Source organism: Phyllostomus discolor, chromosome 4 (assembly GCF_004126475.2).
Source record: "Phyllostomus discolor isolate MPI-MPIP mPhyDis1 chromosome 4, mPhyDis1.pri.v3, whole genome shotgun sequence".
Classification (NCBI taxonomy): Eukaryota; Metazoa; Chordata; class Mammalia; order Chiroptera; family Phyllostomidae; genus Phyllostomus; species Phyllostomus discolor.
The window spans coordinates 193,389,125-193,405,262 of NC_040906.2; the positions used below are offsets into that span (position 1 = coordinate 193,389,125).

The following is a 16,138-nucleotide window of genomic DNA, read 5'->3' on the forward strand; positions in this document are numbered from 1 at the left end:
AGGTTTGCTGAGTCATATGCTAACTCTATTTCTAATTTTTTGAGGAACCCCCATACTGTTTTCTATAGTGGCTGTACCAGTTTACTTTCCCACCAGCAGAGAATGAGAGTTCCTTTTTCTCCACAGCCTCTCTGATACTTATTACCTGTCTTCTTGATAATAGCCATTCTAACAGGCGTGAGGTGGTATCTCATTATAGTTTTAATTTGCATTTCCCTAACAGCTAGTGAAGTTGAGCATCTTTTCATATGTGTTGGCTGCTTGTATATTTTTTAGGGAGAAGTGTCTGTTCAGGTCCTCTGCCCATTTTTTAACTGGATTGTTTGGTGTTGAGTGGTATGAGTTCCTTATATATCCAGGATACTAACCTCTGGTCTGAACTGTTTGCAAATATCATCTCCCATTTGCTTGGTTGCCTTTTTGTTTTGTTGGCAGTTTCTTTTGCTGTGCAGAAGCTTTTTAGTTTAGTACAGTCTCATCCATTTATTTTTGCCTTTACTTACCTTGCCTTTGAGATAAAATTCATAATTTTTTCTAAGTCCTAGATCCATGAGTCTAGTACCTATGTTTCTCCTATGTAATTTATTGTTTCAGATCTTATATTTAGGTCTTTGATTCATTTTAAATTAATTTCTGTACATGAGGAAAAGTGTAGTCTAGTTTCATTCTTTTGCATGTGGCTTTCCAATTTCCCCAGCACCATTTATTGAAGAGGATTTCTTTTTTTCATTGTGTGTTTTTGGCTCCTTTGTCAAAAAATTATTCAAATTGGGCTCTCAATTCTGTTCTGTTGGTCTGTGTAACTGTTTTTCTGCCAATACCATGCTGTTTTAATTATTGTTGCTCTGTGGTATAATTTGAAGTTAGGTAGTATGACACCTCTGGCTTCATTCTTGTTTTTTTTTTCAGGATTATTCTGTTTGGGGTCTTTTGTGGCTCCATACAAATCTGATGATTTTTTTGTTCTATTTATTTAAAAAATGACATTGGGATTTTAATGGGGATTGCATTAACTCTGTATGTTGCTTTGAGTAATATGGTCATTTTAACTATGTTGTTTGTGCCAATCCATTAACATAGAACAGTTTTCCACTTCATTGTGTCTTTTTCAATCTTTTTAAATTATACTTTGTAATTTTCAATATACAGGTCTTTTGCATCCTTTGTTAAGCTTATTTCTAGGTATTGTTATTTTTGTTGCAATTACAAAAGGAATTGTTTTTTTATTTCTGAAATTTTATTGTTATTATATAGAAACCTGGCAAAGAGAACAGAAACAAAAAAGAAAAGTACAGATGAATGTCTCTGATGAAGAGAGGTGCAAAACTCTTAAACAAAATACTAGCAAGTTGAATACAACAATACATTAAAAAAATTATACGTCATGATCAAGTGTGGTTCATTCTAGGAGCACATGGATGTTTCAACATATGCAAATCAATCAATATAGTACAGTGCATTAACCAAATATAAAAATAATATGATCTTATCAATAGATGTAGAAAAAGCATTTGACCCTGGCTGGCATAGCTCAGTGGATTGAGCGTGGGCTGCGAACCAAAGTGTCGCAGTTTTGATTCCCAGTCAGGACACATGCCTGGGCTGCAGGCCATGACCCCCAGCAACTGCACATTGATGTTTCTCTCTCTCTCTCTCTCTATCTCCCTCCCCTCCCTCTCTAAAAAAATAGATAAATAAAATATTAAAAAAAGAAAAAGCATTTGATAAGATACAACATCTATTTACTAAAACACTCAATAAAACGGGTATGAAAGGAAAGTACCTCAACTTAATAAAGGCTATATAAGACAAACCCTCATCTAATACACTCAATGGTGAAAATTGAGAGCTTTTCCTGTAAATCAGGAACAAGACAAAGATGTCCACTCTCACTGCTCTTATTCAACATAGTTCTGGAAGTCCTAGTCCTGCTCTGGAAGAACAATCAGGCAAGAGAAAAAAATAAAAAGCATCCAACTTGGAAATGAGGAAGTAAAAGTGTCACATTGTGCAGATGATGTGAGTCTAGGGATACAAAATTCTATATATGTAATAAAATTCCATTGTATAGATGCACCACATCTTCTTTATCCAATCACCTGTTCATAGACACTTAGGTTGCTTTAGTATCTTGGTTACTGTACATGAAGTATCCTTTTTTTGGTCACTCGTTATAGTCTTTGTTTTAAAGTATGTTTTGTTTGATATAAGTATTGATACAACAGTTTTTTTCTAATTTTCATTTGTATGAAATACCTTTTTCTATCCCTGTACTTTCAGTTTGTGTGTGTCTTTCGATCTGAAATGGGTCAACATATGAATGAGTCTTGTTTTCTTATCCATTCAGCAACCTATGTCTTTTCATTGGAGCATTCACTCCATTTACATTTAAAGTAATTATTGATAGGTATATAGTTATTGCCATTTTATTTCTAATATTTTCATCTTTTCTCCTTCTTATTCTTCTTAAAGAAGTCTCTTTGCTATTTCTTGTAATACTGGTTTGGTGGCAATGAACTCCTTTAACATTTTCTTTTCTGGGAAACTTTTTATTTCTTTTTTGATTCTAAATGATAGCCTGGCTGGGTAGACTGATCTTGGTGGTAGGTCCTTGCTTTTTATCGCTTTGAACATTTTGTGCCAATCCCTTCTGGCCTTCAAAGTTTCTGTTGAGAAATCTGCTGATAGTCTTATGGGAGCTCCCTTGTGTGTGACTAAAAGTCTCCACATTTTCTACCAGTCTTGATGGGCCTTCTTTTTAATATCTATATAGGAGTTCTGTTCAGTTTGTCTTCAGGTATTTCTCAAGGGCAGTTGTTCTATAATTTAGTTGTAATAGTGATCTGGTTGTGGGCGGAGGGGAGCATTGAGCTGACCTAAGCCACCATCTAGACTAGAAGCCCACTCTCCGGTGATCTTTTAGCTCACCACATTGTGAGAAGCCCTCCCTTTGTGCTAATTATTCTCTTAACATTTCATGCATCATCACCATTTCTTTAATTGTATCAGAAAGAATTTTATTATATCTATCTTCAACCCTCATAATAAGTTAGCTGCTTGAAGAATTCAACAACAATTTCAGCAAATATTCTAGGATCTATATTATATGTAAGCCACAGATCAATACTTTCTAGACCTGAAAAAGATAAGAAAAGGTAAATACCCTACCTTTGTCTCTTTCTTAAATGCTTGCATGTAGGATATTATTCATGGTCAACACCAAGGGTAAAACTGAAGGAGTGTCTTGCTTTTTATACATTGTGTTGCTATTGTTTATAAACAGCATTTATGTCCTCTTGCACAAAGTTTAGTAGAGAAAGTTTTCTTTTTGGCTCTTATATTAGATATGCTGTGCCCTGTATGTGAACAATATCTATGCAGAATCATGTCTCTCCCTATATTATATATACATACCTATGCACATACCTTTATATATGAATCTACATATACACTACTTATATCATAATATATTCTCCTGTGTCAGGGGCTATATCCCAGTAACAGTAGTTCAATTTTCTTAAATTTCCACTGCTGTGTAGTGCCTGTGGGGTTAATGGTAGACCTGGCCCACATTCCTGTCACTTGTTCTGAATGTTCTAAGCTGGTCTCCGGAGCCGGGCAGACAAACCCCATGGAGCTCTGTCAGTACAGGCCCCTGTCCCTGCCACGTGAACTGCAGGTGGGATGTTGGCTGCAGGGGGTCTGTCTCCCTTACCCCTCCCCCCCACCGGCTGGATTCTCAGGCTTCAAGAGAAGGTCACACTGTCTGCTCTATGGAAATGTAGCCCTGTGTGGTCAAAATCTTTCACTAAATGTGACTTCCCGCTGACTGAGGAAACAGGGAGCAGGACCAGCTTGGGGCCTCTTGTCATCTCATCAGCAGGCTGTTCTGTGTTCCATCTTGCCTGTGGCCTACAAAGAATATCGGTCTGTGTGTATGCACGAGGGGAGAAGGGCTGGAATCAGACGGAGCGTGGGTCCCAGGTGACACACCAGAAGCCACTGAAGCTGGAGAGGGGGTGGAGTCCCTCGCAGGAAGGTGGCTGTGGCTGTTGTCCCTTATCACCCTCTCCTTATAGCCTGTGGGGAAGTGAAACTAAACATTCCCTCGGAACTGAAGAACTTAAAAACTCAGAAATTCTAGGTCCCCAAATGATTTATTTTCAAAAATGTTGAGTTAAATAATATTTGTATAGCACTTTGCAATTCACAAAGTGCTTTTCACTTACATAATTTTAAGTAACATAATCCGCAAACACTCCAATGTGGTTTTATTTCAAAGGAGAAAATCGGAGTTTCTGTTAACCCAACAAGATACAGTGCCCAGTGAGAGCTTTAAGGGTCTGTAGAATTATTAGTTCAAGAAACCTTGTTCTCGCTAAATACAGTGAGTTTCAAGTAGCACTTGATCTGTCATTTTCTTAGGATACTTACTGCTGATCTTGCATATCCTTGCTTGTTTACATGCCTTATCTCACTAGATTTGAAGTTCTATAAGGTGAGGTTTCTAGGAGAGTTATACTTGCGTCATTCACAGTGCCAGGGGAACTGGCAGGCCTCAAATGGGCACTTACTGAATGAATGAATGAAATTAAATGAGTACATTATAAACATTTTAAAGTAATCTTCTGGATTTTAATTGGATTATATGAAGAAAGACCCTCAAGGGAGGAAGCTAAACTAGAGAGCCTTAAAAAAAAAAAAAGACTATTTTTCAGGACCTCCTACTGCTCCACAGCATTTAGGGACTGGGGAAGCTCTCCCTTTGTAACTACTAAAAGGCTAGTGAATTCTTTCCGAAAAAATCGTTTAAAGTCCAGGTGTTTTATCTTTACTAACTTACCAATTGTGAACTTTCAAATACTAAACCAGCAAGAGGCCAGGGCTTGCTTGTCAATCACCCTCTCTGCTTTGTTTATAACCAAGTAGCAACTTGATTTTTTTCTTTCCCTCCCCAAGCGTGATGATCAAGTAAAAGAATCACAGAAACGCATGGGGAATGAAATATGTAAATAAGAAAAATGCAGACAGAACAAACTCCTTTCTTCCCAGATATTGTTTAACCAACTGCTCAGCATTGAGACAAGCTCTGTAAAAGATGTATATTTGTGGGTGTGTACATTGGAAAGATAGGACAGTAAGGCCAGTGCAAACAGTATTTGTAGGTACGAAAAAATATAAAACGAAAATTCAAGTTTGTCTTAGCATTAAAAACAACACTAAGAAAACTGCATAAAATAAATATTCCCGTGGACTAGGACCAAAAATCAGCAACGAGAGCAAACTGAATTGGGGTGAGTGGAGGCGCGAATGGAAATCTATCTCTAAAGTAGAGAAAAAAATCCTCCGAGCTAGCCACTTTGGCTGGGGTGGGGGCGTGACACACATTTTTGGGATAAACTGAATAAAGGGGATTGTGCTTGTGCGAGGCATCCATTCTGGCTCCCGACTCCCGGAGCCGCGGGGGCGCGCAGCTCTAGGCCGGCAAAGCGCAGAACCGGCCGCCGCGGGCCCGGGAGGGCGCACAGGGCGGGCGCTGATTGACCGGGCGCACGGTCAGGTGACTCCGGGCGCCACGTTCCCCGAGCCCAGCCGGCGGTGGCCGCCTGGGCCGGGCTGGGGCCGGGGCCGGGGCCAAACGGGGAGGCGAGAGAGACTGATCTCCCGAAACTAAGTTGCCGGGCTGGTGGCTGCTGGGCACGGGCAGAGACGGGGCGCGGGAGCGCTGCAGCGGCGCGGGCCGGCGGGCCGGACCTGCTCGGCCTCCACCTCCGCGGGAGAGCGGGCCCCGGGTGCCCGGCCGCAAGCCCGTCCCCAGGGGGGCGCCTCGGAGCCGCCCCACCCATCTTCAGCCTCTTGAGCTGCGCTCCAACAAAGGGGCAGGCCCGCGGCGGGGAGCGGGAGGAGGAGGAGCCGGAGGATCGAGCCGCTCGCTCACGAAGTTGTGGAGTCGCCCGGCCTCGGAGGCGGAGAGCGGGCGGCGGCTGCCTGCCGCGGGCTTTCTCCCGCCGCGGGGCGAGGAGGAGCCTCCGGCTCCCGAAGCCGATTGGGGAATCGCCCGGAGCGGTGCCCCACTTCTTTAGGGTCGTTTCTGCAGACGGAAAACTCTTTAGTGTCTGGCAAACTTGGTGCCTGCGCGCCTGTTTCAGGTTTGCATTGGACTGTTTTGTTTTTGGCGGAACTATCGGGCAGGAAGGTTGCACAAGTCAGGGACATTTTTAATCGGGTGTCAAAACTCCTTTTTCCTTTCAGACCTGGTCTAGGTCTCTATATTTTATTTTTTCAAAAAAACGTTGCACCGCAAAACTCACGCTAGCACCCCCCCCCCCCTCCCGCGACTACTACGACCCAAACACCTCCCGACGAGCCGCTGGCCCGCAAGGGGAACGGCGGCGGCTGGCAGGCGAGGCGGGCCCGCGGGCCAACGGGAGCAGGTAAGTCCGGGCGTTATGGAAGCCCCGCGCCGAGTACTGTGACCACAACCCCGGGGAGACGGGGCGTGGGCTGCGGGGAGGACGGACTTCTCGGAGGCTCTTGCGCCTAGCATCTGCGTCCGGAGCTCCTTTTCAAGACTGAGGCTGAGATGTAACCAACTTTTGCGTCCAGTTTCCTTGGAACCGGAGTTCTGCTACCCCGCGGCGGGACAGAGAATGACAGAAACTTGGAATGAGGAGGCGGTGCTCGGGATCCGTAGAGTCGCGAAAAGATCCAACAGGTTCGGGGCTGCGCCTTGGCTTCCCCTGTCCTCCTACTCGCCCGGGTGTGAGAGTCGCGCATCCGTGCCTCGGGCGGCGAGGGGCACCCGGCCAGTGATCTCCTAGAGGGGACGTGGCCTCCCCGGAGGGCCTGTCGCACACGCCCCAGCCCAGGAAGGCGGGGCCCCGGAGGTGTCCGCTAGGAGCGGGTGGGGAGAGGGTGGCTGTGGTCGGCGGGCAGGGGAGCAGTTCCCAGCCGTCCGCCTGGCAGGAAACGTGTTCGACCTCCGGGCCGTTGCTGTTCCCGCGGGTGGGGCTCCGGAGAGGGGACCGGGCGTCCAGTCGGTGCGCGGTCCCGGTGCAGTCGTTTCTTCTGGTTTTCCGGGCTCTTGGCATCTCTTGTTGCAACTGGTAAGATAACTCATGCCCACCCTAGGCCCGGGATGCGGGGATCCGGTGGTTCAAGGCCACCCACAAAACCAACAAAGCACTCATTTTAGGCTGTGCAACTTTTAGAAGGCACGCTGTTAATAGAGAATTTCCCACCAAGGCCCGGAAAGGGACTTGCTTGTTCTAGGGAAGGAGAAAGCGTGTCCGACCTCCGACAGCCAGGCGCCCGCAATTTATTTTAACATTAAACTGGAGAGCCTGGGGTCTAACGTGGGTCTAACGGCCCCGCTTTCTGGGATCCCGCGGGGAGAGCTTCCTCTTTCCCAGCCGTCAGGTCACCTGGGTCCCAGGCCTCGCGGGTCAGCTTCCCTTGCCGCTCTTTGGAGGGTCGGTGCCACGGTTGCTGCGGCCCTAGCGCCCTGAGTTCCAGGGAACCCTGAGCCCTCGAGTCGGGGCCGGAGCTCCCGGCCTCGGACCCGCGACAGCAGCCGCATCCATTGCTTTAGTCGCTTGTACGGGCCTCAGGAAGCCGGGTCGGCCCATCCGGGCAGGCTGCTGGTGGGCGTGAGGGACGCTGGCTGCAGATAGCGCTGCGGGCCAGGCTGGAGCTGGAGGAATGCGAAGCTCCTGGGCGCTTCAGCCTCCAGAGTTCCAGGCGGCGAGGGCCAAGGTTTCCAGTCGTTCGGCAACCCCCTCTACCTGTACTTATAGGGCCGATGAGACTGCTTTTTAGCTCTCCTTTGGGTGTTTACATACAATTTATTGCCCCTGTAAACAGCATTAATAACTGTGGTAGCAACCGTCCCTTGGAGCGCCTCCGAGAGTGAATGGCAGTGCTGGGCTCTGGGTGGTGTCTTTTACAATGTCTCAAGCAGAGCGCTGAACGCTTGCCCCTCTGGCTCCCCTTTCAAGTATCTCTGTAGCTAGGGTTTTGGTCTCCACTGTAAATGAATGAATAGTTTTTGCCGGAGGATCAACATCACATTTCCCTCAAACTTGAACACTGTTGAATATATTTGCATTGTGTAATTCCCATATTACTTTAAAATTAAAACTGTTACTTTCCCTTTAAAGCCATCCCCCATCCTTTCACCCCAGATTGCTTTATGGCCACTCACTCACGTCTTCAGGTCCATATGACAGCCGGGAGTGTTCCACAGAAAATGTTGGTGGACCTCGAGTTGAGTGTGCTGGTCGCAGTGAGATGATCTGGCTAACCTTTGCAGAACACCCTTATCAGGGCCCAGAAACAGAGAGCAGTGGTAATGACATATAACAATTTTAAAGGGCTTAAAGCTTCTAAAGCAACGCCCCAGTCATTTATTCTGTTCCTTAACCAGCTGTGTGTGGAAGATGGACTTTCCTCCGTTTCATGGATGTGAAATGCACATAGTGATGAAACTTTGAGTCCGTCTCCTGGCAACCAAATATAAATTGCTGCTGCATTTATCGATTGAGAAGGAGGTGTCTTTTTTTGCCATATGTTACTCAACCTGGAGTCCCCTGCCATTCATGGCAGCAAGTGGCAGTTGGTGGCTATCACTGTGTCTCCCTCCTTCCCATTCTCCTCTTGTCCTCTGATCCCCCTTTCTGCTGCGTCTTTGTAGTAGGCGAGGGATTTCGATGACCAGGAAGAGAAAATTTGAGAAATTGTCTTAAGGAGAGTGGCAAGATAAAATACTGTTTAATGAGGAAATATTGATGTGCAAATGGAATAAAGTCCTGTGTAAACAGTTTACTTTTTTTATGGAGTCCGATAGGCTTTTGGGAAGCACTGAAGCTCAGGCCAGTTATGGAGAGCATTAGAAATATCTCTCAAAGGGGAACAGTCTGTTGCTTTCCAGTAAAGGGAATTTTGTTGGGCAAACCTGATTTTCCATCATAAAATTTTATGTGCATTCCTCTGAACAAATTTTTCGGTTTTAAATATAATAAAATACACTTAAGAATTCAGCATATCTTTTACAGGTACGTACCCCCAAAAGAGAACTTAATCACATACTAATCCCGAAAGTCTTAACAGGAGTAGAGTAACATCAAAAGTAAAACAAGTTGTTTAGACTCATAAAATTTGGCAGATTGGCGATCCACAATCCATCTATTCCTTCCTGTGGGGGAGTAAAGTGTTCTCTCCGCTTTAGCAATCCGCCACAGTTCTCATCGGCCTCAAACTCTTTGACATGAACCTTTTCTCTTTCTTTTTTTATGAAGAGTTTATTTCAAGCAGAATTGAGATGACAGGATAGAGTTCTTTTTTAAAGATTTTATTTATTTATTTTTAGAGAGGGAAGGGAGGGAGAAAGAGAGAGAGAGAGAGAGAGAGAGAGAGAGAAACATCAATTTGTGGTTGCCGGGGGTCATGGCCTGCAACCCAGGCATGTACCCTGACTGGGACTTGAACCTGGGATGCTTTGGTTTGCAGCCCGCCCTCAATCCACTGAGCTATGCCAGCCAGGGCTGGCTACGAACCTTTTTTCTAAGGTAATTTTGATGTCTTTATTATTATAACACATTCTTTTTGGCTGATCAGGATAAAGATATGATAACTGTTATGTGTTACAGATATTTATATTATAAAATAACATACAGTGCTTCCTTGAATATTATATATAATCAAATAATATGTAAAATACTGAATGTTACATAAATATACAAAATGAAATATAAAATAATACCGTGTAATATGTTCTTGAGTTAAAGAATTGAGTTATCTAATCCTAGCTAGCAGTAAACTCTGGTTCTGATATATGTTGTAACGTGTAAATTAATTATCCATTATATCCATTATTCACAGATTAATATTTGGATGTGTTGACCATTATATTCCCAATTAAATGGTTTACTTATTTAATTGGCCTTTGGGGTCTGCTCTAGGGGCTCTTAGGACAGAACCGTGTTCCTGATTGAATTCTGATTCTGTCTGGGCTTGGGGGGCATTGTGTTCCAGAAAGCATCAGGGCAAAGCAGCACTCTGACATTCTTAAGGAAAACGTGGTGTTGCTGGATAGAATCCTCAGTTCTTTAAATTCTACAAGTGCTTCTCACTAATGGATTACTAAGATTAAAATTAGTTTGTTGAGTGATCTCTATCCTCAGCAGAATTGATATGATGTACCTTCTAAAATAGAATCTGTGTCAATGATACAAAGTTCACTATTCAGATTTATCTCTGATTCAGACCTGAGATCAGATCTGTATATCCAACTGCTGTTCGGATATCCAACTGCTGTTTGCTATTTCCACTCACATATTTCAGAGGCACCTCGAGCTCAGCGAGTACCCACTGCATTTATTACTTCTTCCTTCTGCGGCGTATCCTCCAGAGCTCCCCGGCTCAGGGAATGACTCGCCCTCTACTCAGTTGCCCAGGATAAAACTGGGCAGTCATTTTGTGCCTTGGCATCCTGAACCTCTCCTAGCCAACCAGTCCCCCAGTGCCATGTGCCTTCTTTATTTAACATCTAAATATCCCACATACCCACCCATTTCTTTCCATCTGCCCTTGTTTAGGCCAGAGTCATTTCCTGCCTATGTACAGTTACACTAGAGAGAATAGAAAAAACTAAGCACCCATATGCTCTTCAGTTAGGTTTCTCACTTGCCGTTTTCCGATAGTTGTTTCATATGTCTTTCTCTGTCTATACAAGTGTGTGTATCGGTGCACATACTCATACACAGATACAGAGGGACAGACATAGATAGACAGATACATGGTGCTCTGAACTTAAGTTGAAGATACGATGATAACACTCCATTGCTAAATATTTTATCGTGTGTCTTCTACAATCAAAGACATTTCCTTGCATAAGGACAAAGCCATTGTTAACCACTATTAAAGAGGTTTAGTACTGATACAATGTTATTGTCTAATCAATAGCCCAAGTTTAGATTTTTCAAATTATCCCAACGTGTGTATTTTTGAAAAATTCTGAATTCAGTCCAAGATTACCTAATTAAATTCCTCTCATCCTTGAAAACTTGGCTCACATGTTGCTTCCAGAAAGGCTTCTCTACTTGCCCAGGGCAGGTTACATTCCTCTGCCATGTGACCATGTTGCTCTGTGCCTCTCCTCTGTGCGTTGGTAGCGGATCTGAAACAATTCATTGTGTACTCAGTTGCGTAGTGTCTGTAAGCTTCATGATGGCAGAGGCTGTGTCTCTTTTTGGTAGTCGTGTCCCCATTGCCCCAGTCAGTGCCTCGCGCACAGTAGGTGCTGAAATAAGTGGTTGCTATATGTAGCTGTATATGATTATATATATGAAACAAAGAATGCATTATGTATTTTTTCAAGTCAATACTTTCTTTTTTCTCTTCAGGTTTTGATGTCTTAAAGAAAGCAGAGAGGATTTAGTCAAGTGTTGGGGTTTTACTGGAAGTCGGCGAAGATGGCCAAGTATGGAGACCACGAGGCCAGGCCAGAGGACGGGCAGAACGAATTCAGTGACATCATCAAGTCCAGATCAGGTAGGTAATGGAAGCCTAAGACAACGAAGGATTTTTATGCATAAACTTCTTAAAAGACATACTTTTTTTTTTTGGCTTGTATTGCACTGTTCTTGTGAGACAAAGTTTTTGTGAGAAACGTAAATCTGACCAAGGAATGTTGCAAGAGGTGGCATGTGTCTCTGAGCGTCCCCTCGTCATTTCTCAGCCCAGCCGAATCTCATCGTATGTTGACTGGCATTGCTTGGTGACCTTGTGGCCTGTGTTCATTTATCAGACTGACCCCTTTAAACACACAAAAAATACCACTGAGCATTTTTTCCCTTTTTAGCCTGTTTTATGAAGTTGAAGGGATTATATGCTTAAAGTAGGCAGTCCCATGGTTTCTGGCAGGATGGATCTTCTGAAGTTTCGCTTCAATGACTGAGTCCTTACCCAGATTCCTTCTGGTGGCCAGGGAGAGGCCAACAGGTGTCCCGCCTTTTGCTTTCGTTTTGAAACTTCTCATGAACCTTCTCAAAGGATGCTTCCCCCCAGGTAGTCTCATAAACTAGACTAGGTAATACATGAGGCTAAGACAGATGAACGGTTTTCAGATGCACATTTAAATTGGGGCGCTACGGTAACCCTCCCTTCCCCAGGTTTTGTTATATAACTGAGGGCTTTTTTTTTCCCACTCTCGCTGTTCAGGTGAGAGACCTGGGGAATGTTTTAAAAATGCAGATGCACTGGCTCCTCTCCAGACCCACTGAATAAAAAGTTCTGTATTTTTAAAAAAACTTCAAATGTGAGTTTGAGACAGGCTCTAAGAGGAGATATTTTTGAGCAGGCTGGGCTTTTCTGAGCTTTGAAAATTACACAGAACTCCACCCTGGGTGTGAACACTATACTTAAGTAACTTGGAGAGTTACTTTCAGGTATAAAATTACAACCAGTGTCACTTTAAAATAATAAAAAAAAGAACATTATGTGAGGAGCTTATTTCTTATTATATGGAACTGTAGCAACATACACTGAAAATAAGCTATAAGTTAATAGACACCCACATTTCTTTTTATGATACGGATACTGGTTGATTGGTAAAAGGGGAGAGAAACATCGATTGGCTGCTTCTTGCTCACCCCCACCTGGGGACCCGGGCAGTGGCCCAGGTGTGTGCCCTGATCGAGAACTGAACCGGCGACCTTTTGGTTCACAGGCTTCTGCTTAATCCACTGAGCCACACCAGCCAGGGCTAAAGTTCTTTTTGTTTTAAATGGTTTAATAATATAAAGTACTATGTAGATATAAGGGGTCATGGCTATCTTTTTAAGGGGATAAAATGTGTATCCAGAACTTTGTAAATGTAATAGCAGGGAAAAGAAAGTGAGATGATGTCTCATATGCATGCTGGTCATGTGCTGTAAATTGTGAGGAGTGTGGTCTTAAATAGTGTCCACTTCTGTTACAGTGAGACCTTTGATATTTAGAACTCTGCACTGTAACCACCTCCATAAAAAGTAATTATGTAAGTGTAGAAATAGCGAGTATCTGTGATGAGTGCACGTGACTTCCAAAGTATTCTTTAAATAAAAAATTACCATTTCAAAAGGCAACTGTCATACACTATTGTGGACCAGCGGGCAGAAGTTATCACGTGTTTTTTAACATATGTATATCACTTGACCCGTTAACTCGATTTTCAGAGCTGTTTCCTAGAACACACAGAAAGGTACAAGCAAGAAGTTGATCACAGCATTTTTATAATAGAAAAAATTGGAAACACCGCAAAAATCCAATATCGAGGACTGGTTAAGTCATAATTTCCCAAAGTAATTCGAAAGGAGCACAGGTTCTAATGTATAATTTGAAAAGGATGTCGGGGACACGTAATTTTAGGAAATAGTTGTCCACTACTCTGTGCAGTCAGCGTAGAGCATCTGAACGTATCGTGTAGAGACTCAATGGAGTTAGTTAAATTAGGGGATCGGCATAAAGTAGCAGATTACGCATCCGTAAAAGTGTTACTGATACGTGCCATGTATAAGCACAGAAACCTGTTCCTGACATTAAGTAAATATGTGCAATATGCATTCAGTTATGTGAAAGTTATGTTTTCAAACAGTTTAGCAGATTGTACACTAAAATGTCAATAGTGGTTATTTTGGCGTTTGGGGATTATTACTTTTCTCCTTTTTGCTCCTATGTATGTTCTAAAGTTCTTCAGCGGGCCCGTAATACTTAGTTTTTATTTTTAAGGACTCTCCAATTGCTTAGAGTGTTTTAATGCCAAGGCGATGATGACTGTTACATTTTTTTCCTTGGTGGCACCTACTTCAAAACACATTGAAAAGTTAGCTGTCGCATAGCAGAGATATGAATCACATTCTTTTGGCTGGATTATGTTGCAAAAGCCAGTAGATAAATTTGGATTTGAAAGGGCCTGTTCGTACCAATTCTTTTTGGAAGACACAGTTTTTGCTTCTTTTAAGGTAAATATTAGTATAGTGGTACTGTCTTTTGGTATGCCACAATGTGCAGGTTGGAAAGGGATTCTTTGAGTTCAGATTAAGTCAAAGGGATCATTTCTCTATAATGCATATTTTTAAAGACCCTTCTTGGGCATATTCTATGTCTAAGTTGTTGCTTTTTCAGTATTTGAAAGAAATGTTTTCCTGTAGGAGAATTTTGATTCTAGCCTGCTCTTCTGCATTTCTTTCTTTTGAGGGTTGGCTATAGGGGAGGGAATGAACATTAGGGTGGAGAAAAAGGTAATGTTGAGAGTAAATTGATTAATTTAATCTCCTGGTTTAAGATTCTTCCCTCTTCCCTACTCCCCTAACCATTAAGTTTGGAAGTCTAAAAGCCTAGCATAATAAAAATAATTGTGCATTTTACATTACGTTATTGGGATTGTTTATACTGCCCACATTCAGTGTTATTGGCTTTATGGTATATATGATGTTTTAATTTTTTTAATGTGATTTCCACCTTCTTAACAGAAATAGGAAATCATCAAGGATAGCTGATGAAATAGTTTCATGGGTATATAATACCATACATTTCTTTATGGTTGTAACATACTTACCTTGAATTTGAGTGAACTTTAGAAAAGAACTTGAAAGAGTATGAACTTTAATGATTAAGAGCTTGGGATGGGATAAAAGACCTTTCATTGCCTAACTTAAACACTTTAGTGAGTTCGTCATCAGTGACTTCATGTTTGACAGCTGAATTAGTGGGCTTTGAAAAGCTTAACAAGTTAGTAAATATTTTGAGAGAGTAGGCTAAGATACAGAGACGTTTGTTTGTTTGTTTTAAAGGGAAGCATATTGCCAGTGGAGTCTGTGATGTGTATATTTCTGCTTGGAACATTTTAAACATGAAATAATAAAACAGTTTGGGATGCGTATCAAGCAAAGGATATGCTCATTGCTACTTTGTTCTGTTAATAGCTAACACATGTGAGAGCTGGTGACATAGACCAAGTTATCCTTTTCCGTTGTTCTCAGTTCTGTCCTTAAGTTTTAAGCTGGACCCCCTCACGAGGGTAGACCTCAGGTCTAAAGACAGTGTGTGAACTGGCTGCGTGTGGGGATTTGGATGATCTGGGGATTCAATCCTGGACTCTCAGATTGGAAAGGGTCATTGGTGGAATGAATTAGTCAGGTAAGCACTACATTGTTGCATGATTCAGTAGGTTCTTTAAAGTACTTCAAGTCAGAAGCTGAATGTAACGATTTTACTGTTTCTACTTTCACCTTTTCTCTTCTAGTCTAATTCTGGGAAATAATTGCTGAGGAAATTTGAGAGGCCATGCAACCCCATGCCTGTGAGGTGGTTGCCCAGCCTCTGCTTGTACACGTCCAGGGGTGGGATCTCACTGGTGATGATGATGAGGGTGATCATCTGGGAACTTACATTTGCCGAGCACAGACCATAGGCAGATGCCATGTCAAGGGTTTCATCCTCACAACTGCTGTTTCACAGATGCCAAATGTGAGCCACACGGAAGTAATTGACCACACCGGCCTTCCATCTCCAAAGACCCAGCCGAGCCTGTCTCAGGGCCTTTGCACATCCCTTTTATGCCTGTCTTTGTCTGGTGGACTCCTTGTTATCATTTAGATTTAGATTTAAATGCCATCTGTGAGAGAGCTTCCCAGACAGATCTTTAGAAAGTAGCTCTCCCAGTCACTCTCGACTGCATCACTATACTTAAGTTCCCTCTCTGTTCTTATTGCTATCTGACACTTTCCTTATTTTGTGTGTCTGCTAATGTGCTTCCCACTAGAATTTAATTCCAGAGGTGCAGGGACCAAGACATCCCTGAGACCAAGCCCACTGCTTAACTCAGTAGGTGAGCAATGAGTGTTTATTCAATGCAAAAGACTTACAGAGGCAGAAAGTGCTAGGCCTGGGATTAGAACTCAGGTGTTCTGACTCCAGCATCCCTGCATCTGACTGCTACATAGTGTGGAGTCTCCTAATTACAAGGTAGTTTATTCTGTTGCTCTCGGATGATTCTTCTTCATTTTGTGCCTAAACCTACTGCTTACAGATTTTCACAGTATTAATTGGAGTTATACCTACCTCTGCCTCTGCCTCTACCCCCGTGACCCCAGGCTGG

The 16,138-nt window shown here is 43.0% G+C and overlaps 1 protein-coding gene across 1 annotated transcript in view; it reads left to right on the forward strand.

The window, feature by feature from the left end:
* The first annotated feature begins 6,022 nt into the window (after positions 1-6,022).
* The window catches only part of UTRN (utrophin), a 504,099-nt gene continuing 493,983 nt past the window's right edge, over positions 6,023-16,138 (forward strand). The window contains exons 1-2 of the mRNA XM_028510941.2: positions 6,023-6,434; positions 11,403-11,550. Of these exons, the coding sequence (XP_028366742.1) occupies positions 11,472-11,550 (79 nt within the window). The 5' untranslated portion in view covers positions 6,023-6,434; positions 11,403-11,471. The remainder of the gene's footprint in view (positions 6,435-11,402; positions 11,551-16,138) is intronic.